General features: G+C 56.0%; 1 protein-coding gene across 3 annotated transcripts in view; it reads right to left on the bottom strand.

Annotated features, from left to right (window-relative positions):
- PPP6R2 (protein phosphatase 6 regulatory subunit 2) overlaps positions 1 to 27023 on the bottom strand; it is a 221538-nt gene that overhangs the window by 188283 nt on the left and 6232 nt on the right. Inside the window, exons 2-25 of one of the 3 annotated variants that reach the window (XR_014555568.1) lie at positions 24841 to 24977; positions 20958 to 21203; positions 19953 to 20139; positions 19704 to 19841; positions 18644 to 18709; positions 17603 to 17715; positions 16572 to 16685; positions 15917 to 16043; positions 15060 to 15212; positions 14702 to 14914; positions 14232 to 14296; positions 13123 to 13238; positions 11801 to 11886; positions 11570 to 11650; positions 10161 to 10258; positions 9313 to 9370; positions 8627 to 8754; positions 7462 to 7652; positions 6151 to 6313; positions 5250 to 5338; positions 4136 to 4383; positions 3892 to 4038; positions 3776 to 3857; positions 1218 to 2913 (exon numbers count right to left, since the gene is read on the bottom strand). Coding sequence is in view for 2 of the 3 variants with exons in the window: in XM_083700105.1 (XP_083556231.1) it covers positions 1701 to 1724; positions 4173 to 4383; positions 5250 to 5338; positions 6151 to 6313; positions 7462 to 7652; positions 8627 to 8754; positions 9313 to 9370; positions 10161 to 10258; positions 11570 to 11650; positions 11801 to 11886; positions 13123 to 13238; positions 14232 to 14296; positions 14702 to 14914; positions 15060 to 15212; positions 15917 to 16043; positions 16572 to 16685; positions 17603 to 17715; positions 18644 to 18709; positions 19704 to 19841; positions 19953 to 20139; positions 20958 to 21184 (2648 nt within the window). In the remaining variant the exon portion in view is untranslated. The remainder of the gene's footprint in view (positions 1 to 1217; positions 2914 to 3775; positions 3858 to 3891; positions 4039 to 4135; positions 4384 to 5249; positions 5339 to 6150; positions 6314 to 7461; positions 7653 to 8626; positions 8755 to 9312; positions 9371 to 10160; positions 10259 to 11569; positions 11651 to 11800; positions 11887 to 13122; positions 13239 to 14231; positions 14297 to 14701; positions 14915 to 15059; positions 15213 to 15916; positions 16044 to 16571; positions 16686 to 17602; positions 17716 to 18643; positions 18710 to 19703; positions 19842 to 19952; positions 20140 to 20957; positions 21204 to 24840; positions 24978 to 27023) is intronic. The other 2 variants (XM_083700105.1, XM_083700106.1) reach the window with 2 other exon arrangements.

A 27023-nucleotide genomic window follows, 5' to 3' on the forward strand; every position in this document is an offset into this window, starting at 1 on the left:
GCAGTCCCTGGGCATACACCCCCAAAGCCACACAGAGAACACAGCCTGGATGCAAACAGCAGCCATGCCAAGCCACACAGCTTCCCAGGTTCCCAGGGAGAGCTGCTTTTCCAAACCCCAATGGAGAAGCTTCTGCACTTTCACGTCTGGCTCTGGAGCCGCTCCTGGATGGCAGGAGAAACTGAGCCCAGACGCTCAAGCGGACTGCAGTGGGGCTGGGAGTACCCGATCTTGCGGAGGGAGGCCTCCCAGCTGGGTTAGTGGGCAAAGGATCTGCGGAAGGTGCTCTGGCAAGCAGGCTCAGTTAGTGGCAGGGCTGGGGCGGGAAGACAGGCGGCGGCGGGGGGGGGGGGCACCTGGCATCATGCTGGGGGGGGGGGCATGCTTGGGTGTGGGGGAAAGGAGCAAGCACCAAGCCATGCGGGGTCCATGAGGAGCAGCCATGGAAAGCAGTGCCCCCTGCCCAGGAGAGCCCTAAACATCCACAGGGACAATGCAGTGCCGCTGCTCTCAGGCCAGTGAGAAGCTGGGGCTAAATACTTCCTGCAGCAGCCAAGGGGAGGCTGTGAGGGGCCAGCAGCCAGGCCCCCTCCTGCGCTCCTCCCTGCCAGAGGATCCCTGCTGCCCCATCCAAGGGCTCTGGCAAACTTCTGCTCCAAAAGGGGTGCAGTGCAGCTGAGCAGAGGCCTCGAGGGGTGCAAGGGGCCCCCCCCCACCTTTCTTCCAGAGGGAGAGGGAGGCTCAGAGCAGTCCCCTGGCCAGCGATGGAGCCTCTCAGCCCATTACTGGCGCAATGCCGCTGCCATCTAGACAGAGCAGGGCAGCCCCAGCAGCCCCCGCCTGCCTCCTGATTCAGTTCCTGAGTCTGACAGCCAAGGAAAGCAGCAGCAGCAGCAGCAGCTGCTATGGGGCTTCAGGCAGAGATGTATGAAGTGGGCAGGGGGCAGGAGCTGCTCAGAACATGCAGGAAACACAGCCAGGAGTCCAGCAGCCAAGTCCTGGACTGACTCCTTCAGGGTCCCCCTTCTGCAGGGCAATTCCTCCAAGGCCAAGGGGGGTGGGTCACGTGCGTCGGCCACAGGAGAGCCGTAAGCTCCTTTACGCTGAGCGGCTGCCTACTCCTGGGAGAAGCCTTGCTGTGGGGCTCACAGGGCTGGGGGCCGGAGCACAGGATCCTGCCCATCTCACACGCTCCCTGCATCCCCCAAGGGAGAAGCTGGCTGAGCCGGAGGCCTGGTCCCCTTCCACTCCAACCTCAGGTACAAAAAGGCTGCTCTTTGGATTTTTGAAAAGTTGGGGTTTTAACTTGGAAAGAAATTTGCCTGCTGCCAGGTTGCCTTGTTCCCCAGGGTGATGTGCTCCCTATGCAAGGAGCGCCCCCAACAGGGCAGCTTCCAGCCAGCATTGCAGAGGAGGGGGGACAGGTCCTGCCTGGGGGACCCACACCTTGGAAGCTCCCCCTTCCACCCCCTGCAGTTGGGGTGGGGGTCCCTGGGGCGGCTGGGCAGAGGCCTCTTCTCCCTCTCTGAGGGGCAATTCCTCCTTGCAGAACGAGCCCTGAAGAGGGGGAAGAGGCTGCTAACTCAGGGAGGGAGGGGGGCACCTGTGAGGGAAAAGCCCCCTTGGCTAGCTGTGTGCACAGGAGAAGTGCATTGTCCGGTGGATGTTTGGAACCCTGCTGTGGGGGCCAGGATACATACCCTCCAGCGCCAGGCCTTATTATTCTGAGCAAGACCCACAAAGAGAGAGAAGGACACACACAGAGAGAGAGAGAGAGAGAAAGAAAGGGAGAGAAAGATAAAAATGGCTGCAAAACCAGCCCACCCTCCTCGCTTACTCACTGTTGGCCCCCCCACTAGTGCTCTCAGAATGACTTCTCCAGCCAGTCCCAGACCTCAAAAGCACCCCCTGAAGCGGAAGCAGAGGGGCTGACACAGCCCCCAATCAGGAAAGTCCCTGGCAGGAGTCCACTAGGCTGCTGGTGAGGGAACGGGACCCACTCTGGCAGCCGGACTTCCGACCCCACCCTCTGCCAAGGCTGGAAGGTCAGAGTGAGCCCCAGAACAGGGGCAGGGAGTCCAGAGGGAAGGTCCTACTGCATGAATGGACCCCCCCCAAAAAAAACCCCCACCTGGGTGAAGCCTGCTGGAAGGGATCAGGGATGCAACTGGTAGAATCTCCTGCAGAGGGGAGGGAGCGGCTGCCACAGAAATTTGCTGACTGGCTGCAGGACCCTTCCCCCTCCAACCCCACAGCGGAAGTCTCGCTCCCAGACCCCCGTCAGAGTCCCCATAAGAGCAGGTGTCCAGGTGGGGAGGGGCCACCTGAAATAAATCGAGCACAACCCCCCTCCCCCCGCATTTCACATGCCATCTCAACACAACAGGGAGCTCTTGTGAAGGAGGGGCTGGTTCCCCCTTTGGCCTGGCAGCATATGGCGAGACTCTTTCCCATCTCCACTGAGAGGGCCATCTCTGAGCCTGCATCCCCACTCACCATGGGCCCCTTTGTGGGTCAGCTGAGGGGGCAGGGCTGGCACTTGGGTCGGGACTGGGGGGCAGGGCAATCTCACCCGTTGGCAAGACGCCCTTCATGTGGTGGTGCCAACCGCCTGGAAAACACCTAGCACACCATGCCAAGTCCCCTGCTGGCCTTGTGGCCCCCGCAGAGGATCCTGCGGCCAAACCCCAGCCCCACTGCTCACGGTCTGAGTCCCCTGCCCCAGTTCCTGGCAGGGAGCAGCAAAGCTGGACCTCAAGAGTTGGGCGCTACTCCTCTGCTCATCTACAGCCCCCCTTTGCGAGAGAAGTAGGAATTTCAGCATCAGAAGGAATGGAAACATTGACAGCCAATTTAGCAGGTAAGAGACAGGTGCTGTGCCCCCTCAGAAGCCTCCCTCCACCTGCCCCCTTGCTCCTCGCAGGCCACAAGGGAGGCAAACACAGCCCAAAGGAATGACAACAAAGGAGATTCAATGAAGCTCACTGGCACCCAGGAAAGACACCCAGAGAAGCCGAGCAAATGCCACTTTTTCTTGCCTGCAGCAAAAACTAGCGTGTCAACAACGACCTCAAGCCTTTCCCATGCATTTGAACCCCAAACCTGCCCCTGCCCCACACCTTGGGCCCTGGAGCTGACCTTGCTTACAGGCAACCTCCCCCCCAGACACGTCCTCACCAGCAAGAGCCAAGCCACAACTGTAGGGGCCAGATCTGGTAACAAACCAAGATGCCAACTCTGCCCCTCATTCACCCAGGGTTGGGGCTAGGCAACACTAGCACACAAGAGCTGACAACGCTGGCCTCTGGTTCATTTTCCCACGGGGTATGTTCTGTCCCCCGACAGCAGCGCCCTTCCTTCCACGCAGAAGCAGCAGGCAGAGGCTGCCAGTTTAGCTTTCAGCGCATAGCGGCCCTGGGATGATCCTGTTTCCATAATTCCTGAAAACGATCATTTTTCTGATCTTAAGCTGTAAGCAGCCTCTACTTCGTTCTTTTTGCTGCCATGTGTTCCCATTTTCTTTCTGTATAAATAGTGTTGAAGGCAGCACTGACAAAGTGCTATTTTCTCCACAAAATCTCAGGCCACGAGAACTCGGCGTTATTATCAGACAAGCCTCTGTTGGTGGTTTCCCTCCCCTGGAAACACAGCTTGGCCCACCTGGGAGCTTCTGGGCAACTGAGCGAGAGTCAGAGGAAGCCCCAGAAGCCTTTCGTCAGGGGAAAGGGAGCTAATTGGGAGGGTGGGGCAGCTCTTGCAGGGGAGGCTTTTCTACGCCTCCTCTCTGGACCAGCACAGCATCCACTGCTCTGAGGCTCCTGCAGCCCAGAGAGCTGCTTGGTGGCGCGGGCTGCGCACTGCCTTTGGGGAGAAAGGGCGGAAGCGACGCACCACAGTCTCTCCAGGCCCTCCTGCACCACAAGCCCTTTCCAGCCCCTGCTGGGTCTCGCATCCCCTCCGGAAAGAGGCTGCCCACCTGGGGGTCTCTGCACAGCAGCACCAGCAGGGCCCACCCAAGCTGCCGGAGGTGGGCGCTCCCTGACGGCCCCCTGCCTGCCCGAGACCTGCAACCACAGAGCCGGCTGGCCTTCACAAACACACACACACACACACACACACACACACACACACACACCCCCTCCGCTGGCCTTTGCTCCGCTTCCCCCTCACACCTGGTAAAGAGCGCCTTCTCGTTCTTGGCATCCATGGTCAGCTTGATGGTCTCCTGGCCTGAGCCCGTGCTGATGGTTTCCGTGACAACACCCGCCGCCTTCTCCTCCTCTTCCTCGCTGTCCGAGCCGCCGGAGGAGCTGCTGTCTGAGGCCACCAGAGGCGCTTTCCGTGCCACACAGACATTCCACACGCAAGGAGAGGCAGCGCTGACTGGAGGGGGAGAGAGCGTGTGAGGCCCACCCGGCAGGGCTCTCCTGGGACGCCAGAGAAGCAGCCGCATGGCAGCAGGACCTCCGAGGCACAGACTCTGCCGGAAGGGGAACGCCTGGACTCTGAGCGGCAGAAGCCCAGGCTCTGCCAGGATGAGGCCCACCCTCTGACTTGCTGGGAAGCCTTCAAATTTCTGTAGATGACTGAAGGACCAGCAGCACTGCAGCAATGCCATCTCCATGGAGAGCACTCTGGCCCCTGCTCTAGAGGAAGCTGCACCTCACAGGGCAGGGCTGGGGCTGGCTATCTGCCCCCAAAGCAACCCAAGGAACTGCTGGCTTCACTCGAGTCTGATCTCTTCTTCCTTCGTTATTCTTTCAACCCTATGAGAAACCTCTGCTCCCCAAGCCCCTCTAAGCCTTCTGCCATCGGGCCTGGGAGCTGCTGCTTTCTGCTGCCTCCCAGGACACCCCAATCTTAAAAACGGGGGTGATGTCCTGAGTGATCAGCTGGCTGGACTGGGTGAAGTGCCCCTCTTGATATGGGGAGGAAGGATAGAGGCTGGCCGGAGAAACAGCCAGGCCCCCTCCCCTGGTCACTCACCCACAGGGAAAAGGGCTGGGAGCTGCCCTCACAGCCTGAAACGCCCCCCCCCCTTGCAGGAGATGAGCCCCACCAGTTGCCCACCCCCCCCAGCTCCAGGCAATGCCTTAGCACTGCCTCCTCCTCCTCCCCCAAAGAAACGGGGAGCAAGCGGAAGGCTTCCAGGAGTGTGGGTGAGTGTGAGGGGGGAGAAAAGGGACTAACTGCCCACCACTGGCCCCCTTCCACGTGGTGGTGGTGGGGGGGGGGGAGGAAGCACTCACAGTTCTTGTCCTGGCTTTGCTTGGGCTTCCCTTCCAAATCACTGCTCTCTGTGTCCACGGGGGAACTGCACCTGGGGCCGGCCTCCGAGCTGGAAGGGAAAATGTGCTGAAGGGGGGTGTTTCTCGCACTGGAACCGGGGCTGCAGTGCGAGAGGATCTTGCCAAGGGGTCGGCAAACTAAGGCCCCCAGGCCGGATCAGGCCCACCTGGGTCCTAAATCTGGCCCGCACCGTGAAGCTGGAACTTGCCACGAAGCTGAGAATTCCGGCGGTGGCGACGGAAGAGGCCAAGTGGCAGCAGCTCTGCCACTCAAATGCTGCACCTGGTTTACCCCAGTGGCCTTTGATTGGCAGAGATGTCCCCACGCCTGGCTGAGGTAAACCAGGCACGGAGTTTGATGGCAGAGCCGCTGCTGCTCGGCCTCTTCCTCCCGCCGCCACCGCCCTGGCGCTCCTGTGGGACAGAGAGCGGAGCCAATGAGCTTGCTCTGCCTCCCCACAAGAAGCAGCCCCTGGGAAGGTAAGCGCAGCGGCTGGAGCTGGGGAGGAGGACTACTTGCCCCCTCTGCCTCTTCTTCCAGCCCCCCCCCCCGTGCCACTTCTCCAGCCCGCCACAAGGTCTGAGGAACAGTGGACAGGCCCGCTGCTGGAAAATTTTGCCGACCCCTGATCTTGCCTAAAGCCCAAGGGGGGGGCACCAGCAGGAAGAGAGGGCGGGTCAGGGCCTCTGGCCGGCCCTGGCAGCTTCCAGGAAGGAAGGAAGGAAGGAAGGAAGGAAGGAAGGAAGGAAGGAGGCAAGTGTCTGGCTGCGGACAGAGGCCAAGCACTGGAGGAGAAGACAGACCTTTGACCTGATCAGGCATGCTCAGCTGTGTCCCGGAGGACGGCTGCGGCTCACTCACCAGCAAAAGGGCTGGAAGTCTGTGAACTTGGCCCAGCCTCTCTCTTCCGGGGTCTTTGTGTCTGGGGTGGCAGAGTTCCACACGCTGGATCCGACATCCATGGCCACACACGCTGGCGGGGCCTTGGCGTTCACCGGCTCAAAGGCAGCCGTCCACCCAGACCCTGCAGAGATGCAATCGGTCAGCAGTTCCTCTGAGTCCAGCCTTCACCAGGTGGCTACAGGCCAGTAACTGCCCAGAGGAGCCTGGCTCAGCCACCAGAGAGGGGGGATCACAACCACACGGGGGGACCAGCCAGCAGGGACTCAGCAGTTGCATTCAGACAAGGAGCAGCCACGGCCATTGCCATGGGACGGGGGAGAAGGCCAGGGCTCATATTATCCAATTTACAAGGGCAACCACCTGCTGAATGGCTGTGCGACTGTCACACATCCTACGAGGCCAGGCTGTCCTCAGGGTGGTCTTGGAAGCTGCAGCTTGGGTACTCAGGGGGGCTTCAGACGCCCGCAAACCCTGTGGCCAGGGAAGATGCCCTATCTGCCCAGCCAACCTCAAAGCGCCCATCTTGGTGTGCAAAGCCCTGAACTGCCCAGGAGCAGGTTGGCCAGGGGAGGCTGGGGGTGGGACCCTCTTGACTGCTAGAGAGCTCCCTCTAGTGGGGAGGGGGAAAGGGCCTTCTCTGGCACTCACCACGTGGGATGCTCTCTCGGCGGAGATCAGGTGGGCACCCACTGTGGGGTGCTTCTGTCCCCAACTGAAGACCACCCTGCTCAGTTGGGTGCCCTCTGACCCTTGTTTTTACTAGGCTTTAGTGAGGATTTCTGCCTTTTTATTCCTGACTGTCAAATGAAGTAACTGCTACCGTTTACTACAGTGTGAGGCACATGGCAATTCTTTTGTTAAAGAAAAAGCAGCACAGAAACCTTTCATTCATGAAAATGAGGGAAGCCCAGCTGCTCAAAGCCACTGGTCGCAGGAGCAGCTCTTGGCTAAGCCCAGGTGGCCCCACAGCCCAGCAGAGAGCCACTCATGGGCAGCTGCTTTTGTCCTGCGGAGCCAGGCACTCCTGCACCCCCCACTGGGCGACCAAGGGGGAGGGGCTGCCCTGCCTCTGTCTGGGGTGATGCCCCTCCCACAGCTCCCATCTTTTCCAGCAGGCTTTCCTGGTCACCCCCGAGCACCCTGGGGTGCGTCATTCCAAAAGGGATGGTGCTGCGGTCAGGAAACCCTTCCAAATCCACCAGAAAGACCTGCTATGCAGAGGTCCCATGTTGGCAGCCCCCCCCCCCCGCTCCTTCAGAGACCTCTTACCTTCAGGAGGGGGCTCTGCTGCCCCTCTGCCCTCTGGGAGGCTGCCGTTGCCCTCGGTGTGTGCAGGAGGGGAGGGCTGTGGCACAGCGGCCTGTTCGGACTCCTCCTCCCCAGAGTCTGGGCTGCCACCGTGGCCTCCGTTTTCCAGGTCGCTTTTGGAGGATCCCTCCAACGCACCGGAAATGCCAAACCTGAAGGCAGGAACGGAAGGCAAGGCAGCCATGAGGCTCCTGGGAGGCCCCTGCAAGTTCCAGGACCAGCCCCCTACTCCGACACTCTCAGGATGCCTGGGGAGCACTTCAAGGTCCTCTAAACTGACCCCCCCCAACCAGGCCACCCAGGTGAGCCACGGACTTCCTGTTCCAGAAGGAATAATCCTGTGAGCTCCTCAGTTGAGAAAGTTGGTGCAAATTTTCACCTGTTTTCAGTCTATTTTTAAGAAGGAATCGGGTCTGTGTGTGTGGCTTGGGAGCTGCACGGTCAGGGAAAAAACAATGCTGTCCAGGGTTGTAAAGACTGCGGAGAGAATAATTGGGTGCACTCTTCCCACCTTGGATTAAATCTATGCTTCCAGGTGCCATAGGAAAGCTGCAGAGATAGCGCAGGATAGCGCGCACCCCGGAAATGATCTCTTTCAGCTTCTGCCTTCTGGAAGAAGGTACAGGGTTATAAAGACTAGGACTAGCCGCCTGAGAAAGTTTCTATCCAAATAAAATTTTGGTTTTAAACGCAGTGTAAGGTAGTCTCTGTGGGAGCATATTGTATTTAATTATGGGGTATCAGAGTTTTTAGGGGGCTAACCAGGCTGGGATAGCTGGGATAGCAGACTTGTTGGTTTCTGAATGTCTGATGTAGATTTTTAATTTTGTTGTTCTGTATGGGACAATGACAATAACGATGATTGTATCGTATTGTCCATTGTGCTTCAGTCACCTAAAGCAAATAGGAGGTCCCTCCATCACATATAGGGAAGGTGGTGGACGCTCCTTCACTGGAGGTGTTTAAGCAGAGGTTGGGGGGCCATCTGTCATGGATGCTTTAGTAGTTGAGACTCCTGTATTACGGGGGTTGGACTAGATGACCCCTGGGACCCCTTCCAACCCTACAACCCCATGATCCTCTTGCCCCTTGGACAGACCTAAGGAGAGGCGGAAAGCCCCCTTACCGCGTCCTGGACTTGACTTGGGCGGTGTAGCTGATTTCCTTCTCCTCCCAGATGTCTTCCTCTTCCTCGGTGTCATCAAACTGCTGGATTCGTTCGCTGCAGCAGGCTTCAAACAGGGACGCGTTGGGCTGCAGCAAGGGGGGAGACAGCGGGTCAGTATTCAGGGGGCTTCCAGAGAAGCTGCCGCTGCCATCGCCTGCCCAGCTCTGGGCCTGCGCCTCTCACTCCAAGCGCCAGGAAGGCGCTGAACAGAGATGGCGACCAGGGGCCCCAAAGCGGCTGCCCCAAGTCTCTGGTGCGGAAGCATGTGAACTGAGCAAAGGGAGGGCATTGTGGGATGCTGTGCATCCTCCCCCCACTCTGTGCCATGACGGCCTCCTGCCCTCACAGAGGCGGCACCAGGGAACAGCATCCTCCCCAGGGAACATTCCCTCTGCGCTGCACAAGCAGACTCCTCGTGAGGTGGCAAGGAGAGGGAGAGCTGCGTGTCGCCTGCACGCTGGTGGCACTGCAGCCCCAACCGCCCGGCAACGTGGCCCAGAGGCTTCACTGGAGGTGCTGAACAGCGCTGGGGGCAGGGCAGATGGCAAGAGAGCAGCTGCGAAGCGGAGCAAGGAGCCCCACAAAGTGGCTCCCTCAACCGACACAGACGGAGATGCCCAAACACACCCAGCCCAGCTGCTTACACTGTCATCGTCGGCATCAATGTGGAAGTTAATCTCCGCAATTCTGTCAAAAGGTGCGCTGGAAAAGAGGGAGAAAGAAGCCCATTGGGAGGAGGCCGGAAGCAGCTCTTCAGAGGGGATGGGCTGGCCGACCGACCGGACCAGGCTCTTGTGAGGATGGAGGGCAGAGGGAGGCCCCACAGAGCCTGTCCTGAGCTCCTTGGGGAAAAGGCTGGGCATCAAGGACTTCTTTTATCGGCTCATAGGGGACCAGCATGGATAGCTGGCCCTGGCAAACACTTGGTTTCCCTACCCTATGGTTGTGATTCGTGGGCTGCCATTTAATTTCATCCTGGTTTTAATTTTAAGCAGTCGTGGCAGGGGAGGGCAGGGTATAAATAAAATTTATTATTATTATTATTATTATTATTATTATTATTATTATTATTATACAGCAAACCTGCCCGTGCACTTGCAGAGAAGGGGGGCTGCAGGGGTCTCTGCCCAAAGCTGCTCCCCTCACCCAGGTCTTCATTCACAAAGAAGCTTCCCAAGGGGAGGGGGCTCCTCAGCCCTGACTGGTCCTTGCAGCTGCCTGCTCCTCCACATCCCTTTCCTGCAGACAGCCTCCCCCCAACTGCACAGCATCCTTTCCTAGTGGGGCCAGAAGGCGATCCACAAAGGGCTGAGTGAATGATCCAAGCGCTCCCTCACAGGGTTCCCTGTGGCCCCCAGGAGAAAGCCCTGCCCTGCCCTGCCAGAGAGGGGAGCCCCTCCCTCAGGCCCCTCTGCCTCCCGGCTCCATTTCCCAGACGGGGAGACTGACCTGCTCGTGGGGTGAAGACCAAGGGGGCAGAGGGGGCACTCACTTGATGTTGTCATCCTGGTCGGAAAACTCTTCATCGTTGAAGCCAAACTGATCCACAAAGTTGGCCGTCATCTGCTGGATCTGGTACTCCGAGAAGGCCTGGCAGGGGAGAGAACAGCTATTGCACCATCTACACAGCACTGGCGCTGAGCCCCCTGCCGCCCCAGTCAGCGCTTGGCAGCCACGTTGTGACCAGCGCTGGCCAGGCCTCAAAGAGGGCTGCTGAACAGAAGGAGGAGGCTCAAGCTCAGTGCCCGCCCCCACCGCCTCGCTGGAGCCAAGATGTTCACAGACCACCTCTCCTGAGTGGCTTCTAACCAGGACACAGAGAGAGGAGCTAAACTGGGGGTGTGGAACTCCCTGCCTTGCTCTCCTCTTCCCCGCCTTGCAAGCGATTGTTACTTCAGCGAGCATTGGGGCCTAGCAAGTGGCTGGTGCTCTAGTGCTCCTCAGAAACCTTGTCTGTGCTGCTTCTGCCTCTTTGAACAGCTGGATTGGAGCAAGTTGGGACGATTTTTATGCTGTAAAGCAGAGTGGGAGTTGGAAGTGCAAGGACGGTCCCAATCCCAGCCACCGCGAATGCTGCAGAGAAACACCTGGGCTGAGGAAGACCAAGCGCTTCCTTCCGGGTGGGAAAAGCCACACTTTGGGCCACAGTTTACGTAGGGCCTTCTCGGTAGTGGCGCCCGCCCTGTGAAACACCCTCCCGTCAGATGTCAGAGAGAGAGAGAGAATTAGACTTCCTTCTTCCAGACATCGGAAGGCTCAAGCCCTGTATTGGGATGCTCTGGGTATGTGGCATTTTGTTGCTGTTAATAATTACGTTACTGTATTATTCTTATTCAAGTTGCTCTTCAGGAAACACAGCCAAACAACCGAGATAAACTCATAATATATCCAAACACAGCGGAGCCATAAAATAAAATGCCAAAGAAAAATGCTAACAGCATCACATTCTCACGACAAGGCCAGAGCCAGCTACAAAAGACTTCAACCCAGCACCGAAAAGGAAACTACGATGGCGACGGCGGGCACTCCCCCTCTCAGGGCTGTTGTGGGGCTTAATTGAGGAGACGGGGTGGACTGGGGGCAGAGAGCCCCATACGCCACCCTGTGCTCCTTGGGTGCGAATGCAACAAATACAGAGCAATGATATGAACCCCCCCCCCCCCGGGTGTAAGCAGGGCGAGAACATGTCCAGTGCAAGAGCCTCCTCCATTGCCTGCCTGCTGGAGGACGCCTGCTTGCTGCAAAGCCCAAGCAATTCTCTTGGGCAGCCCTCAGAGACAGCTCTGCCCAATGGTCGCAGAGGGTCGTCTAGTCCAACCCCCTTGGCCAGGCGGCAGCAGGCTCTCCAACGGACAGCTCTGGAACAGCAACAGCCAGAGGACATCCTGGAAGGAACCCTACCTGCTGGAGAGAGAGCTCGTTGGGGAAGGCTCCCTCCGCGTCCTCGTCCTCGCTGGAGGAGTGCAGGTGGTGCGTGCTCACCTGTGAAGGAGAGGACCAAGGTGAGCATCTCGGCCGGCAGCTTCCTCGGCTGGGAAGCCCCGCACATGGCGGCTCAGTGTGTCCTCAGAACCCTCCCAAAAGAGAGGCTCCAAAGGGAGGGGAGGGCAAGCAGCCCCTGGGCCATCTCACCAAGTCGACCGTATTCCTCCGGTTGGCCTCCATCAAGGTCTCCTCCACAAAGCTCTCCCACCGTCCTCTGCAATCCTCAGGCAGCCCTGCAAGGGAGAAGGAGAGGCAGGCCTGGGTTAGGGAGGAAACCCCGGTGCTGCTCCTTGCGGGGGGTGGGGCGCCCCTGGCCAACAAGGGGCTGGAATCTCAGCCTGGCCACTATCAGAGACCCTCCCTCATTATCTAGCCCTCCAGATGGGGCTGGGGCCCCGGGACAAGACGACAAAAGTGCTCGGCCTCGTGTTAAAGTCACGGGGATGGCGGAGTCAGGAAGCAAATACACATCGCCCCCCCCCCCTTCGGAGGCAGGAGAAAGGGATCCTAAAGTGCTTCCCCATGCCTCCTTCCCCCCCCCCCCAGACACTGCCCCATTGCTGCCTCTCTGCCCTCTCATTCCTCCTCACCCCGCTTGCTACACATGGCCCTCTGGGCAAAGCAGGAGCCACCGGCCTTCCTCCAAACCCCGAGGCTGCCCTCTGCCAAGAGGGACGGACGGGGTCCCTTCTGCCCGCCACAACCAGCTCCTCAGACCGTCACCCCATGAAGCTCTTTAGCTAAGAGAACCTGGAACCTTTCCCCACAATCCTCCCCCCTCCACCTCTGAAGGGTTTGCAGAGCAGCTCACAAGAAAAACCCTCCCAGTAGGAGCCCCAGGTGACGAAAGGGCAGGTAAGGAAAAAGCGGAACAAAACCAAGGAGAAAAGTGGGGCCAGGCAGCCCCTCTCAGAAAGGGGCTGTGGAGGGGAAGAGGGAGGGCTCTCCTTCAAGGGAGGCTGCGAAGCAGAGGCTTGTTGGGGAATCCATGAGCTGCGGCTCTTGCATTGCAGGGGGTTGGACTAGATGACCCTTGGGCCCCTTCAGGACTCGCAGCTTTGGGCAGGAACCAACCGCCCTGATCAGGCTGGCCCTCAGCCAGAAAGGGGTTGAAAACACTGCTCCAAATTGGGTGTGGGGCTGTCTGAAACCCAGCAGGACAAAGGCGTCTGTGGGTGCAGGCACAGCCCACAGCCTCATCATCCAAGACGGGGGCCACGGATAAGACCTTGCAGCCGCCCAGAAGGGAGGAAGCAGCCGGGCTACCTCTGTTCCGGAGGCAGCAGCTCTGGGGTCGGGAAGCCGTTGGGGCCTCTCCAGACACCCCCAGGCGCCCTGACTGCACCCCTGATCCTAGAGGGAGGGAGGGAGGGAGGGAGGGAGCCACCCTCCCCAGACCCCCCACTCAGAGGAGCAGCCTGACTGCTCTGTGAAGAGAAGGGGCTCGAGACGCCAGAAGCTCCTTCTACCTCGGACAAAGTTGCTGATCTGGGTCTGGACGGGGCCCTTCTCCGTATTCTGCACTACTGCGTTGGCAATCCGCGTCAGGTGGCCCATGTTGCCTCGCCTCATTCCGCCTTCTGCCCTGGAAAAATAAACCGTGAGGAGCGGCTCCACGTTGGGAAGGTCTCTCCTCAGCTGCTGCCTGAGCCACCCGTGGGCTGGGAGGACTGCAGCAGCTCGGGGGCAGAAAGCACCTGCCTGGAGTGCAGAACTCCCAAGGGCATCTCCAGTCCAGGAAGGGAACAGCCCCCCCCCCCCGAAACACTTCTGCACCAGGAAGAATTTTCCAAAGAGGAGAGCCTTTCGACTGTGGAATGGGCTCTTCTTCCCTGGAAGTTTTTAAGCAGAGGTTGGATGGCCCAGTCTGTGAGGTTTTAGTTGAGATTATTTTATTGCTAGCACTTATCACATTTCTACACCCCTCATCGCCTACTGATTCTGCGTTGTAAAAGGCAAAGGTACGGAGAGCTGTGGTCGAAACCACTGAGCCTCTTGGGCTTGCCAATCGGAAGGTCGGCGCTTCCTGTATTGCAGGGCAGGGGGTTGGACTAGATGTCCCTTAGGGCTCCCTTCCAACTCTAAGAGCAGGCCTAGGCAAACTTGGCCCTCCACATGTTTTGGGACTACAACTCCCATCATCCCTGACCACTGGTCCTGTTAGATAGGAATGATGGGAGGGCCAAGTTTGCCTAGGTCTGCTCTTAGAGTCTACGATACCCTGGACAGCCACTCTTAAAGCAGGGCAGAATCAACACTGACACATTAGTTAGGAACTGAGGGGTGTCAGGAAGGCCTTGCTAACCTCGTAGAGGTGAGGCACCCACCCGAGGGACCCTCACCAGGTGGAGATCAGCCCGTGACCAAAGGCAGCTTGCATGTCACAGCCTCCTTCTGCTGGCCCCCTCCAGCCCAAGCACCTGCGGCTGAGGAGGCTGTGGCCGGCTGGTGCGGACACTTCTGGGCCTGTCCTGCACTGCAGGGGAGCTGCCCCCTGGACTGCCAATGCCATGAGGGACAGGGCTCTTTGGGTGAACATGCAGAGCCAAGGCCCCAGCAGGAGGGGAAGGAGCCTTACTGCATTTTGTCGTTGGTCTCCCAGGCATCCAGTATCCTTTGGACCAGGCAGCACTTTTGGAACAGCTGGAGGAAAAAAAGGGGGGGAGACAGGCACATCAGGGCTATCCCTGAGAGCAGAGGCAGCACTAGGGCCAGCCCCCAATCCTGAGCCCCATCACAGCAGCCAGGGGCTTCTCCATCCCCAAGACCCCAGAAGCTCAATTTCTCCAAGGGCTCAGCATCACTCTCGCCCAGGGCCTCTCACCCCACTGAAGCCACCCAGCAACACAGACCTCCCGCCTGGCCAGGATGTGGCAGGAGGAGACCAAGAGAGGTGCACCAACAGGCTTATCTGCTCTAGCCACCAAGACGGGGGTTCTGACCCAGGGCCTTGAACCGCTCCCTCTGCCCTCCTGCCCGAGGACAGCAGGTGCTGTGTGGATGGGGCTTGGGGAAGCCTGTCCTGGCCGGGCTTATGAGCCTCCTTACATGGGTCACCATGATGTTCTCGGGACGGCAGCTGCTGCTCTTCTCCGGGGCTTCCGAGTTCCCCGAGGCTGCGCTCCCATCCGCTCCCTCCTTCTCTTCCGCCTCGCTTGGGGCCAGTTTGCCTTCATTCACAGAATGCGCCAGGATCGCTGCGATGCACAATTCCACTTGGAAATGCAAAAAATTATTCCATGTGTACTTAAAAAACAGGTCCTGGAACAAAATCAAAGAGGCCGGTGAGCAAAGCTCTTCCATGGTGGAAGTGCATTTCCTCTACCCCCACCGAACATCCCTGAAGGCCAAGCTGAAGCCGCTGCCGCCAAGCGACCTCTCCCCGCCCCCCCCAAGTGCTCCTCACCAGCAGCAGCTCCATGGTGTTGAGCCGGCACAGCTCCTGGTTGATGCTGGGCGTGTTGGTGTGCAGAAGGGCAGCGACCAAGCGGGCAGCATGGAGGCGAGCGTTGCCCAGCGGCTCTTCCAAGACGCCGATGGTCGTCAGAATGGATGCCGCCTGCCGCCAGCAAAGAGACAAAATGGGCTTCTCAGGCCAGACCAACATGGCGTCCCCCCAGAGAGCCTCAGCTCCTCCTGTCCCTACCCCGCAACCCACAGCAAGGGGGCTGGCGGTCAGAACAGCAGAGCACAAAGCTGCAGCAATCCTTAACAGGGTGCTTTGGATGGAGGCAGAAGCCACTCTCTCTCCTCTGGGAGGACGAAGCAGCCGCCTGCCTGCACAGCACCTGCACTCAGCCCTTCACCCAAGAAATGCGTAACAGGGATGGCAGTGGTTTTTATAGGACTGATTTGAGCTGCTGCAGAAGTACGCAAGCTTTCAGGTTTCCACCTGAAGAAGAGTCCCATGCACCTCTAAGATTCTGTCCTCTTCTAATCCCATAACAGAAACCATTTCGTTTTGTGTCTTTTACTCTACAGCGTCTCCTTGGCAGACTTAAAAATTCCACAAACCGAGCTGGGCAAAAATAGATTCCCAATCCCCCAACGCTTCCTGGATTTCCCAAGTCTATCCCAGGTCTGGGCAAAATAGATTCCCAATCCCCCAACGCTTCCTGGATTTCCCCTCTGATTACCGAAGTACTAGCTGGATCTGACAGATCCCACCATCACTGATACACTGTATATTTAGACACACAGCCTCCTGGGGAGATTGAAGAAGGGTTTCAGGAGAAGCGGGGGGGGGGGGCAGAATCTCCCTACCTTGGGCGGGTGCAGCAGCAGCTGGTGGAAGTCCTTCAGCCGCGGCTCAATGCCACCCAGGATGCTGCTATTGACAGTGCAAGACCTTTCGAATCCCTGAGAGAAAGAGTCCACCAGCCCCTCCACACTGCAGGGGAAGAGAAGCAAACCAGGCTCAAGACTCAGACCACGCAAAGACCTGGGAGTTGGAGAGCTCTACACAAGCGGGCCTGCTCCTCCGGGGCCAAGGGAAGCAGACCCTCCACTGTCAGCACATCTCACAAGATGTGAAGTCTTGCACAGACCTCCCATGACCTTCCCAGGGGGCGATAAGCCAGGCGGAGGGCTTAAGAACCCTTTCAGCAGCAGGAAAACCCAAGGCAGAAATAGCTTCCTCCATCCTGCTTCCCAGGCTCTGGGCAGGTCATGTGAGATCTTGGACGGCTCCTTCCAACTATTCCCTCCCCACAAGCTCTCTGCTTATTTACTTATTTTCCTGCCACCCTCACAAAGCTGAAATTATCTAAGTAAATCAGGCATAAGTTGGGGTCTCCTGTACTTCGCTTATTTATTTTTAGCAAGCATTCGTCAACCGCCTGGCCAGGCGCCCAAGAGTCTAAGTCCTACCCTGAAGTCTCTGCTACGATGAATCTGGTTGGCCCCCAAACCAGCTTACCTGGTGCGCCTCGGCTCCAGTAACGTCAACAGAGCCTGAGTCCCATTCACAAGGCAGCTCTCTGTCTGCTCACCATCAAACATGTTCTTCAGAAGCTGCTCCACACATTCCTGCCTGGAAACACCAAGGAAAAGTTAGAGGCCATTTTTAAGGGGGGTCCCAAACCCACAAGTCAGCATGCAGCAACTATGCCTTGGTCCCCTCCCCACCCCTGGCTTCCAACCTGGCACGGCCTGCCCCAGAGAATGGGGAGGGGGGCTGCCTGGCTGGGCACTGCTCCCCCTCCTCTCCCCCCTCCCTGGCTGCAGCTGGGTCATCAGCCTTCTTAAGCAGAGGACGCTGGTATTCAGCAACCCCCCTGCGAGGTGGGCCAGGCTGAGAAAGGAGGACAAGCCCAAGGCTTACCCCGTGAGGCTCCTGGCTGAGTGGGGGTTTGACCCTCGGCCTCCTAAGTCCAACCCTCCAGCCACGACATCACACTAACTTTGAAATCTCCAAAGGGCAATATGGAAATATTGTGAGAGGCAGAACTGAGACTTGAGTTGCTATGACGTTCAGACCGTGGGAAGTCGCATAATTAGAATTAAATTCAGAAGATAATTGATTATTTTTTAGTTTTTTTAATTGGATTATGATTTGATATGTTAATTGGATGTTTTTTATTGGAAAATTAATAAACGTTTAAAAAAAAAATCTCCGAAGGGCTGTCACACGGAGGCTAGCCATCTGCCATGACTGCTTTAGCTGAGATTCCTGCATTGTGGGAGGTTGGACCAGATGCCCCTCGGGGTCCCTCCCAAGCTGGGAGACCCAAATCAGGTCCAGTCCCCTGGAAGCTGTGCTCCTCATCAGCCAGATGGGCGGGGTATAAATAATATATATATTTTTAAAAAAGTCAAGTAGACGCCTGCCTGTTCTGTCCAGCTGAGGAAAACCTCAACACCCTTTTAAGAACATCCACAAGAAAGCGGCCGAGAGCAGCCCCTGGTGCTCCCAGCCCCCCCCCCCCCGCTTCTGTCGGCTGTACTTACGACTCCAGAGCTGCCAGGAGGGGGTCAGGCTCAGCCACCTCTTGGAACTGGCTGCTCTGGTCCCTGCTGAGCCTTATGATGTCGCACAAGGTCTGGGAAGCGTTGGACTGCCTCTGCAAACAGGAGACGAGTCAGTGGTGGCAAAAGTGGTCTCCTCTCAGCCTTCAGAGAAAAGGGGGCCAGGCAGCTGACAGCAACGCAGAACCCCAAACCCCTGGGAATGGAGGGAGGTGACCAATGGCCCCCTCTTGACTTCTGGGCTAAAGCTGCAAAGGTGATGCAGCACAGCAGGAAATGACTCTAAAGGTGAGGAGTTCCAGACTGAGGTTCTGCTCGAAAAGAACTCCTGCCTGCCTTCTGTGCCCAGGAGTGGGTCTGCCCTAACACATAAACACACTCCCTCAACCTCCCAGCTTAAAAGCTCCACTAAGGGAAATTTTTAATGTGTGATGGTTTATCATGTTTTCATATTCTGTTGGGAGCCACCCAGAGTGGCTGGGGAGGCCCGGCCAGATGGGCGGGGTATAAGTAATAAATTATTATGATAAGGACAGGCACATGACCCCAGATTGGGCTGCCTCAAAATCAGAGGATTCCCATAGGGCGGCTCAACACTGGGTGGACCACAAGAGATGCTAATGGGTGTGTGAAATTTTGAAACTTAGCACCCACAGGGGGAAGCAGACCAGACGGCACAGAGGGGGGAGGGTGAAATCAGGGCACTGCTTGGCCCCTCATCCTCCCAGCACTGAAGAGCAGCAATGGCAGTGCTGACTGGCCCCAGCTGGGACCCAGGAGGCAGCCACTCTCTTCCTTTCAGGCCCTTTTTTCCTTTCCACAATTAAGCGTCGACACCAGAGCTGCCCATTCTACAGTGGCACTGCCCAGAGCTTCCTGCCCACCCTCTCCCACTGCTCACTGGCAAAATGTCTCGGTAGGTTCTCCCTGCAAAAGAGCTTAAGCAGAACAAAGGAAGGGTTTCTGCTAAGATGCTCTCGGAGACAGAGCTGGAGTGCCCCGCAGACAGGAGGCTGCACTCACATCCTCATCCTGGTCGGGACGGATCAGCTCCACGAGCCGCTGGATGATCTGTGCTTCATTCAGCCACTGCAGGGAAGGAGAAAAGAGAAGAGGAAGCAGTGCCAGTGAGAAAGTCGCCCGTGCGTGGCCCAGGAGGCTGGGGGAGTTCCCTTCATGGCCCTGCCAGTCTGGAGCTGGCTTCTCTCTGCCCTCCAGATGAAGCTCCACTTTCCACCACTGAAAATAGCAGGTTGAGGCCTCTGGCCACGTCAGTCCCTTCAGAAGCCATGGGGGCGGGCAGTGGAATACAGTTGTACCTCGAAAGTTGAATGGGATCTGTTCTGGAAGTCTGTTCGACTTCCAAAATGTTCAGGAACCAACATGGAAGCCACGACGGACGTTCAGGTTACAAAGAATATTCACAAAAAGGAACACTCACTTCCAAGTTTGTGGCATTCAGGAGCCAAAACTTTCAACACACATTCGACTTCTGAGGTACGACTGTACAAAGCCCAAGAGGAGCCAACTGAGGTGTTTCCGCAGAGATCATGGTCTCCATTTCTTAAAGAGACCAAACTGGAAACAGCAAGTGCACAAGAAAAGCCCTTCCCCAGCAGAGAGCTGGCAGGCAGCCTCACTTCAAGGCCTTTTTATGAAGAGAGGCCTGGGCAACCATTTGAATTTCCTGACCAGCCCTTCACTTGACTCCTTTTGATCTGTATTTATGGTCGTTCATAATTTGTCCATCCTGCTGCACATTGCTAAGATGGTATGAACTGGCAGCATCTAAACACTTCCATAAATAAACAGCGCAGGTCACATGGCCGTTCTGCTTCCAGGCCAGCCTGGCCTTGGCAAAGGGACGCGGACGGAGCCTCCAGCATCTGAAGGAGCCAGCGGAGAACAGCCTTGCAGAGCTGCTCATCTCAGCTCCCTACGCGGTCAAGGCCAAGCCTGACAGCAGAGAGAAAGCAAAGGAGCCCAGGAACACTGGAGCCTCAATCCCTGCCCTGGATGACCCCCGGGGGTCCCTCCCCACTCTACACTTCTACAACCCTCTGAGCCCAAGAGCAGCCCTCACGTTTAGTACTTCCTGCCTCAGCGGAGCCGGCTCCACGCAGCTGATGAGTCGCAAGAGGAGGTCCATCATGGCAGACGTATCGATATGCTTCAGTACCAAGTCGAGGAATTTGGCTTTCTTCCGCAAAAATGAAATTACCTAAAGAAAAACTAGACTGATTAGAGAGCTAGCTAGCCAGAGACAGCCTTGTGAATTAACCCTCAGCTGCCTCCCAAAAAACAGTCAAGGGGGAAGGGGACTTCGCCTGACCTGCTCCGTCTTCCTGGCGATGAGATTGCCGATGGTCTTGCTGAAGAAACTGGCCAGCAAAGGGTTCAAGGGTGGCTCATGGTCCAGGAAGTCGTAGAGGATGTTCAGCAAGGCCTCGTCCCCTCCGAGCCTGTCGTTGATCTGCGGCACATCAGACGTCAGCAGTTCGCAGGCTGTGTTGGGGTACCTGCAGGGACAGAGCCAAAGCCAAGAGCTTGGGAAGCTGCTGCCGCTGGTGCCAAGAGCCCAAAGGCTGCCACGCAGAGACCCACCAGGGATGCCAGCAGCAGGCTTCACACACCCCCCCAACCACCTCTGCCCTGAAATGTGAAAGGCAGCCATCTCAAACTAGGGGCAGCCAGACATGCAGCCCCTATAGAGCTTCGACCAGAGCAGAAGGCTCTCGTGATGGGTGATGTGAATGGCAATTCCTCTGGGATAAGCAGGACTATGCTTGGGGTGGCCAGACTGCCAGGGCAACATCCCTGCCTCGGATCCCTCAGAGCTCCCCTCCATCAGCCTCCATGGCTCCAAAGCCTCTCCGCCATGGCGCCTTCCAATGAGAGCAGCTGGCGCTGGTTGGAAGAATCAGGATCCCAGCTTCCCTGGCAGAGCGGAACATCCTTCTAGCCCAGGGACTCTGCTACCTGCAGGCTCTGAGCCCCTTTGCTGTCTGCACGGGGCCTCTTCAGACAGCCCCAACATCGCCGGATGCCCCCACCCTCTGGATACACACACAGACCTGTCTCTTCATGTGCTGCTGGCTTGTTTTGTTGCCTCCATTATTTTTATGTGCATGCCGTTTTGTGAAAACAACTGGCTTTGGGATTTTATTATTGTTTTGTTTCATTGCAAACTACCTGGGAAGGGACTACTGAAAAGCGCTCTATAAAGCTTGCACGCAAGGGAACGAAAGGCTCCCCCCGCTCTGTCGCAGGGCCCTATCAGGAAGGCCACGCCCCCCTTCGCTGCCAGCTGGCAGGACTTTCAGGGCCGGGTACCTACTTGAAGCGGACCTTCTCGTCCATGTCCAGTGGGGGCTCATGGGTGATGAGGCTGACCAGCTCCTCCATGCAGTGCTGCTGACACAGGAAGTCCACCAGCTTGTGGTTCTGCGCTTTGCACTCCTGGAGGATGTCATCTTCGTCCATCAGCTCGAGCAGAGTCACATCCTCCTTGTCCAGCAGCTTGTCAACATGCGACGTGGTGTTCAGGTCAAATTTCCAGAACATGGTGAGAGTGAGCACCGACCTGCAGGGAGCCGGAGAGAGCAGCAGCAGCAGCAGCAGCACTGTCAGCATAAGGCTACGCCAGAAGAGGTCCCCGTGTCCCCTTTTCCCCGCAAGGCTCTGTGAACGCCTGGGTCAGGGCCCGAGAATCTCACAGGAACAGATGCACTCTGGGGAAACTGGGGAACAGACGAGCCCATCCCTTGGAGAAACTCCATCTTCTGCTAACTGGGCAGGAGTCCAGGCTATGGGGAAATGGGTTATAAACAGCCTCTTCCTACGGAGCTCTCTTGTTGATTTTATTTATTTATTAAAAATACAGTGGTACTTGGGTTCTCAAACTTAATCCGTTCCGAAAGTCTGTTCCAAAACCAAAGCTTTCCAAAAGCAAGGCGCACTTTCCCATAGAAAGTAATGCAAAATAGATTAATCCATTCCAGACTCTTAAAAACAACTCCTAATACTGCAATTTAACATGAATTTTACTATCTAATGAGATGACTGGTCCATAAAATGAAAGCAATAAATGATGTACTGCAGTCACAGAATCAATCAATCAATCAATCAATCAGTAGCTGAACTGGGTTCCACACAGTCGCAAAAACAAAACAAAAAAAGAGCCGCAAAAACAGAAAGGCAAAATAAATAGACAGACTTCAGTGTAACACTCAAAACGGAAGAGCGGCAATCAAATCGGAAGTGTAATCTGTGGCCTTTGGGGGGGTATTTTTTGTGTTACTATGGTATGTATTTTTGTGTTTTGCATCTCTCCAAGGACAGCCTGAGCCCACCACTTGGGAGCCCCTGAAGGCAGCAGCCCTCATCTTCATGAATCTAAGTCCCTTCTCCATCTCCTCTGTGGTTAAGGGAAAAGTCTTCTAAATTTGATTAAGGGAGCATCACTGAAATATAGAGATAGGATAAATAAAGAGAGTGCTGCTCCCAGGCAGTTCACATATTGCAACAGTAAGATTTGATGCAAAAGTGAATAATGGAGTTCAAGAGCTGGATGATTATAAAGGAAGCAATATGTTTAAGGACTAAACGAGGGAAGATCAGTGTTTAACTTCTGCTCAATGTCAGGAGAAAATGGGAGAGTTTAAGACACTCTCTCTTTTGAATTATTTTCGAATTAGACTCTCTCTCTTTCTCTTCACGAGGAAAGCAACCACCATACCTGAAGGAGTGTCTCCACCCCCATTGTTCAGCCTGGACACTAAGGCTGGGCAATGTTGGGTTTTCAACACTGTGGTGTATCCCAGCCAAACATTGCAGTTTGACGATATATATACCACGATGTTGAAAAAAGCTGCACTGGCCAAAGCCAGCGAGATGCCAGGAGAAACTGCTACAGCTCTCATGGTGGAAGCTGAGGTGCTTTCACCCCAGCGCCTTGCAGGCTCTTTGCAATGGGGCTGCGAAAGAAATGTCAGCAAGCAAGCAAGGGCTGCAAAGGAGCTCTGCTTTCAACCTCCCCTTCCTCTGCTACTGGACTATGGAGCACAAGGCCCACCCTGACTTAACTGGGTCTTACCCAAGAGCAGGTCCCCCACCCCTGCAATGCTGGAAAAGGGGGGGGCAGCATCCTGCCTGCACCCCCACCCTCCCAAGTCAGACAAATGTGCCTGCCAGGTTTGGCCTGCACTTGCCCTGCCCACATCCCCCAAAGCCTTTCCTCTTGGCTTCTAGCTCATGCTCAACCAGCCGCCAGCAATGGCCTGGGGCTCCCTTTGAGGCTGTGCAAAGATCACATTTCCTAGGACCACCTGACTTTGTCCCTGTTTAGCTACATCCAATTGGAAGACAGTCTGAGTTCTCCCAGACATCTGCCTTCCCATGGACATGCAAATCCTTTGCTCCATCACCTCCCAGGTCACAAAAAGCCTCTTGGCGCAACACTGAGTGCTGTGCGCATGTATAGGTAAGAACCTGAAAAGAGCCCTGTGGATGGATCAAGCCCAGAGGGGCCCATCTAGTCCAGCACCCTGTGCTCACCGGGTCCAAGCAGATGCCTGCATGAAACATCCCGACAAAAAAAAGGGAAAAAGCCACAAGGAAGCTGCTTCGTCCCAACGACTGTGACGCTTCTGAGTTCTCACCAGGGACTCCAGCCAGGACCCCCAGACAACCATGAGAGATGGGCACAGGGAGGGCACCCCTGCCCAGTGTAGCCTCACCATTCCCTGCCCTGCAATGCTCTGAGGAAGCTGCCTTACACGGAGCTAGGCCACAGGGATCCATCGCCTGCACTGACTGGCAGTGTCAGGGATGTTGCCAGTGACTGAATTTGAGCACTGAGCCTTCTGCCAAAACACTGGCAGGTTTGCAACTCCACATAAAGAAAGGTAAAAGCTGTCTGGAGCTGTGGCAGCTTCCTTTGAGAAACTCAGATCCGAAAAGGCAGAAGTGAATGTAAAGCACCAGGAGAGCGGCGCTCAGGGAGACAGACAAGCCATCAAAGCAGCTTTTAACTTAGGCTCAAGACTTTAATTCTTCCCCAATGTTACATCAAACGATCACAATTTTCTCCAGGCAGTTTCCATCCATACCTCCAGCACCGAGCTTCCTTTCAGTGCCAAGGCTACACGTGGATGCCAATGAACATTCACTTTTTTGTGCCTGAGGCCTGCTTAGCTGAAGAAACAGCAGTGGCTCCCTGGTCAGAGCTTTGAGTCAGCTTTGACTTCTGTGCTGCTTCTCCTGCAGGCTCTGAGGCTGAGGACTGAGGAAGGCTAGTTGCTGTTTTATGGGATCTTTTATATCTGAAGAGAGCTGCAACACTTTCAGGACAAAACAGACTGAATCATAGAATTATGGAGTTGGAAAGGACCCCAAGGGCCACCTAGTCCAACCTCCAACAATGCAGGAATCTCAGCTGAAGCCCCCATGCAGGTGGCCGTCCAATCTCTGCTTAAAAACCTCCAAGGAAGGAGAGTCCACCCCCTTCCAAAGGAGTCTATTCCACTGCCAAACGGTTCTAACTGTCAGAAAGTTCTTCCTGATGTTTAGTTGGAATCGCCTTTCATGTAACTTGAATCCATCAGAGCAGGAGAAAACAAGCTTGCTCCATCTTCCACGTGACAGCCCTTTAGATGTCTGAATATGGCTATCGTCTTCCCTCTCAGCTTTCCAGGATCAACATACCCAAACAGAACAGGGTTGTCTGATTTCTACACAGGCACACTAATAAGATCCTATTTGGATCTGACCATATATTGAGCTAGACTTTTCAGAAGGGAAAAGCAACTTGCCAGCAGCCTACCAGAGTTGGCGGCATTAGGGAGTTTTGTTTCTGAGAGTGCTAGTGGCTCCAGGCAGAAGTGCAGCTGACCAGAAGATCTGACAAGGCCTTGAAGCTGTGACCGTCACAGCTGCTTGCCAAAACCCCTCTCTGCAGAAAGAAGCCATGTTCAAAAGCACACACCCCTTCCTCCTCAAGTCCTGTTTGGGAACTTTCCTGGGAACCTTCCTAGTCAATGCCAGAAGCAGACCAAGAGGGACTTCTGGCCTCATCCCAAAGGCACTTCTCATGCACCCCATGCCAGGCTCCTCCTTCACACACTTCTGAGGGTCCTCTGTACCAAATATGGACATCCTCGCCTGCTCCTTGGCAGTGCCCACAAGCCAAACGATAAAGAAAAGCCAGCAACAGTGCCTACCTCTTGTGCAAATCTTGTTTCAAAAGCGAGACCTTCGCCACAGACAGAGGTACATCTGGCTTCTTGGTTCAACAGAGGTCTCCACTTCGAGAACACCTTCCATTGATCTCAGTTTAACTTGAGTTGCTCTTTTTTGCCTGAGGAATAAAAGAAGGAAATGAAAACATCATTAATACTGAAAAGCACAAAGCAGAAGGCATCTAGGTGTAAGAAACCGCACCAGAAATCGAGAGGGCCGGGGTGGGTGGCTAAATGGACATGGGTGCCCTTTCCCACATGCCCAGCCTGATCCTGCACTGTACGTTTTTACTCAGAGCTAAGTCTCAGCAAAGGATTGAGGGAGCCTTTCCTTACAGCCCCCTTCAGTTTGCAGACTCAGCTGTGAAAAGAGAACACACATTTGTTTTCCTGACACCGCTCAAAAGAAAGATCTCGGTTGTCAAGGAAACCCAAAGGCCACTTCCCCTCGTTCCAAAAATCCTCACACCACCAGAATACAAGCACAGTGCATTCAGCAAGGGCTGCTGCTCCATGAAAGGGGGAAAAGGGAATCCAGGAAATGTCCCCAAAATCCCTCTTTGGCATTACTGCGTGAGGCCAAGCCTGGCTGCAACCGAATTCATCTCTCCCTTCCGCTATTTCGGAGCAGACCTCGACCGGGTTTTCCTTTGAGCAGTCCAGAGAGCTGGGGAAGGGAAACCTGGAATTAAGGCCCTGTTTCTTCAATGGGGGAAAGAGCAGCAAACACAGTGTAACAGATGCAATAAGAAATGCCCCCAAAGGCCAGATTCTGAGTCTGAGTGATACACCAGTCCACCAGGGACGGGAGCCTGGCAAAAAGGTGGGAACAGGAAGCCTTCCCCAGGCCTGGAAGGACTCCGAACCTGAACCAAAGAATGCCTGAAGCTGGAGTCAGAGAAAAGGCACCACCTCACAAATCAAACATGCTGAACCCCCAGGGACCCATCCGAAGCCTGGCTTACCCACCTGTACCCCATAACCACATCAAACTCAAACCAGTCGGGCTCCTTTAATGGAGGCCCTTCAGGAGAGGTGATTCTCCACAAGGCCACCAACTTCTTTTTAGCACTGGGTGCTATTTCCAGGCAATGAAGACAAAGCAAAGGGGGCCGAAGCCAACATCTGATGACCTGGGGGCACAGACCTGGAGATGCTGAACAGGGAACAGTTTCAACACACTGCCAAAACACCACACTTTGGGACTACCAACACAATATGCCGTGGCCTGTAACCTTCGCTTCCTTTTCTTCCTTCCCAAAGAACAAGAAGTTCAATCCCTTCACATACTCTGGCGCACACACACACACACACGGGTACACACACACACACACACACACACACACACACGTGTCACTTCCAATGGCACGCCACAAACCGCCAAAGGCCAGTGGGGCAAAGGGCCGGCCGGCCTCCTTGTCCCTTCCTGACCTGAGCCCAGGGAGAGAGCTGGGCTCTGCCTGCCCCCAGCCAAAGGCCCATTCCCAGGAGGCAGCCGGCCAAGTCTCCATACACCAGCCAAGGAAAGCTTGTCATGACCTGGGAGGGAAATGGGGCCAGTCCAGCAGCCACTGCAGTGTGGGGAGTCCCCCCTCCCACAACTTCCCAACCGTGGCAGCAATGTCTTTCCTGGCTTCTCGGCCTGCCGGCTGCTCAGAAGAACATATTGATGGGAGCCCAGCTGGATCCAGAATGGAAGGCTGCCAACCTCAGGATCCCTCTAATCCCCAGGACGCTGTGCTGCTTGCTTGTGAGGAGACAAGAAGCCTGCATCTGCAGGCAGGCAGGCAGGCAGATTTGAATTTTCCTTCATGCACCCCCTTGCTTTCCCCTTTTGCTCTCTCAAGCCTTATTCTCAACAAACTACAGTGGTACCTCGAGTTACAAACGCCCCAGGTTACAAACTCCGCTCACCTGGAAGAGTTACCTCGAGTTGAGAACTTTGAGAACTTTGCCCCAGGATGAGAACGGAAATCGTGTTCCAGCGGCGCAGCGGCAGTAAGAGGCCCCATTAGCGAAAGCACGCCTCTGTACCTCGGCTTAAGAACTTAATTCGTTCCGGAGGTCCGTTCTTAACCTGAAACTGTTCTTAACCTGAGGTACTGCTTTTGCTAAAGGGGTCTCCCACCAACGCTGCACAATTTCTCTTTTCATCCTGAAGCAAA

This window comes from Podarcis gaigeae (genome assembly GCF_964106915.1).
Source record: "Podarcis gaigeae genome assembly, chromosome: 10".
Lineage (NCBI taxonomy): Eukaryota > Metazoa > Chordata > Lepidosauria > Squamata > Lacertidae > Podarcis > Podarcis gaigeae.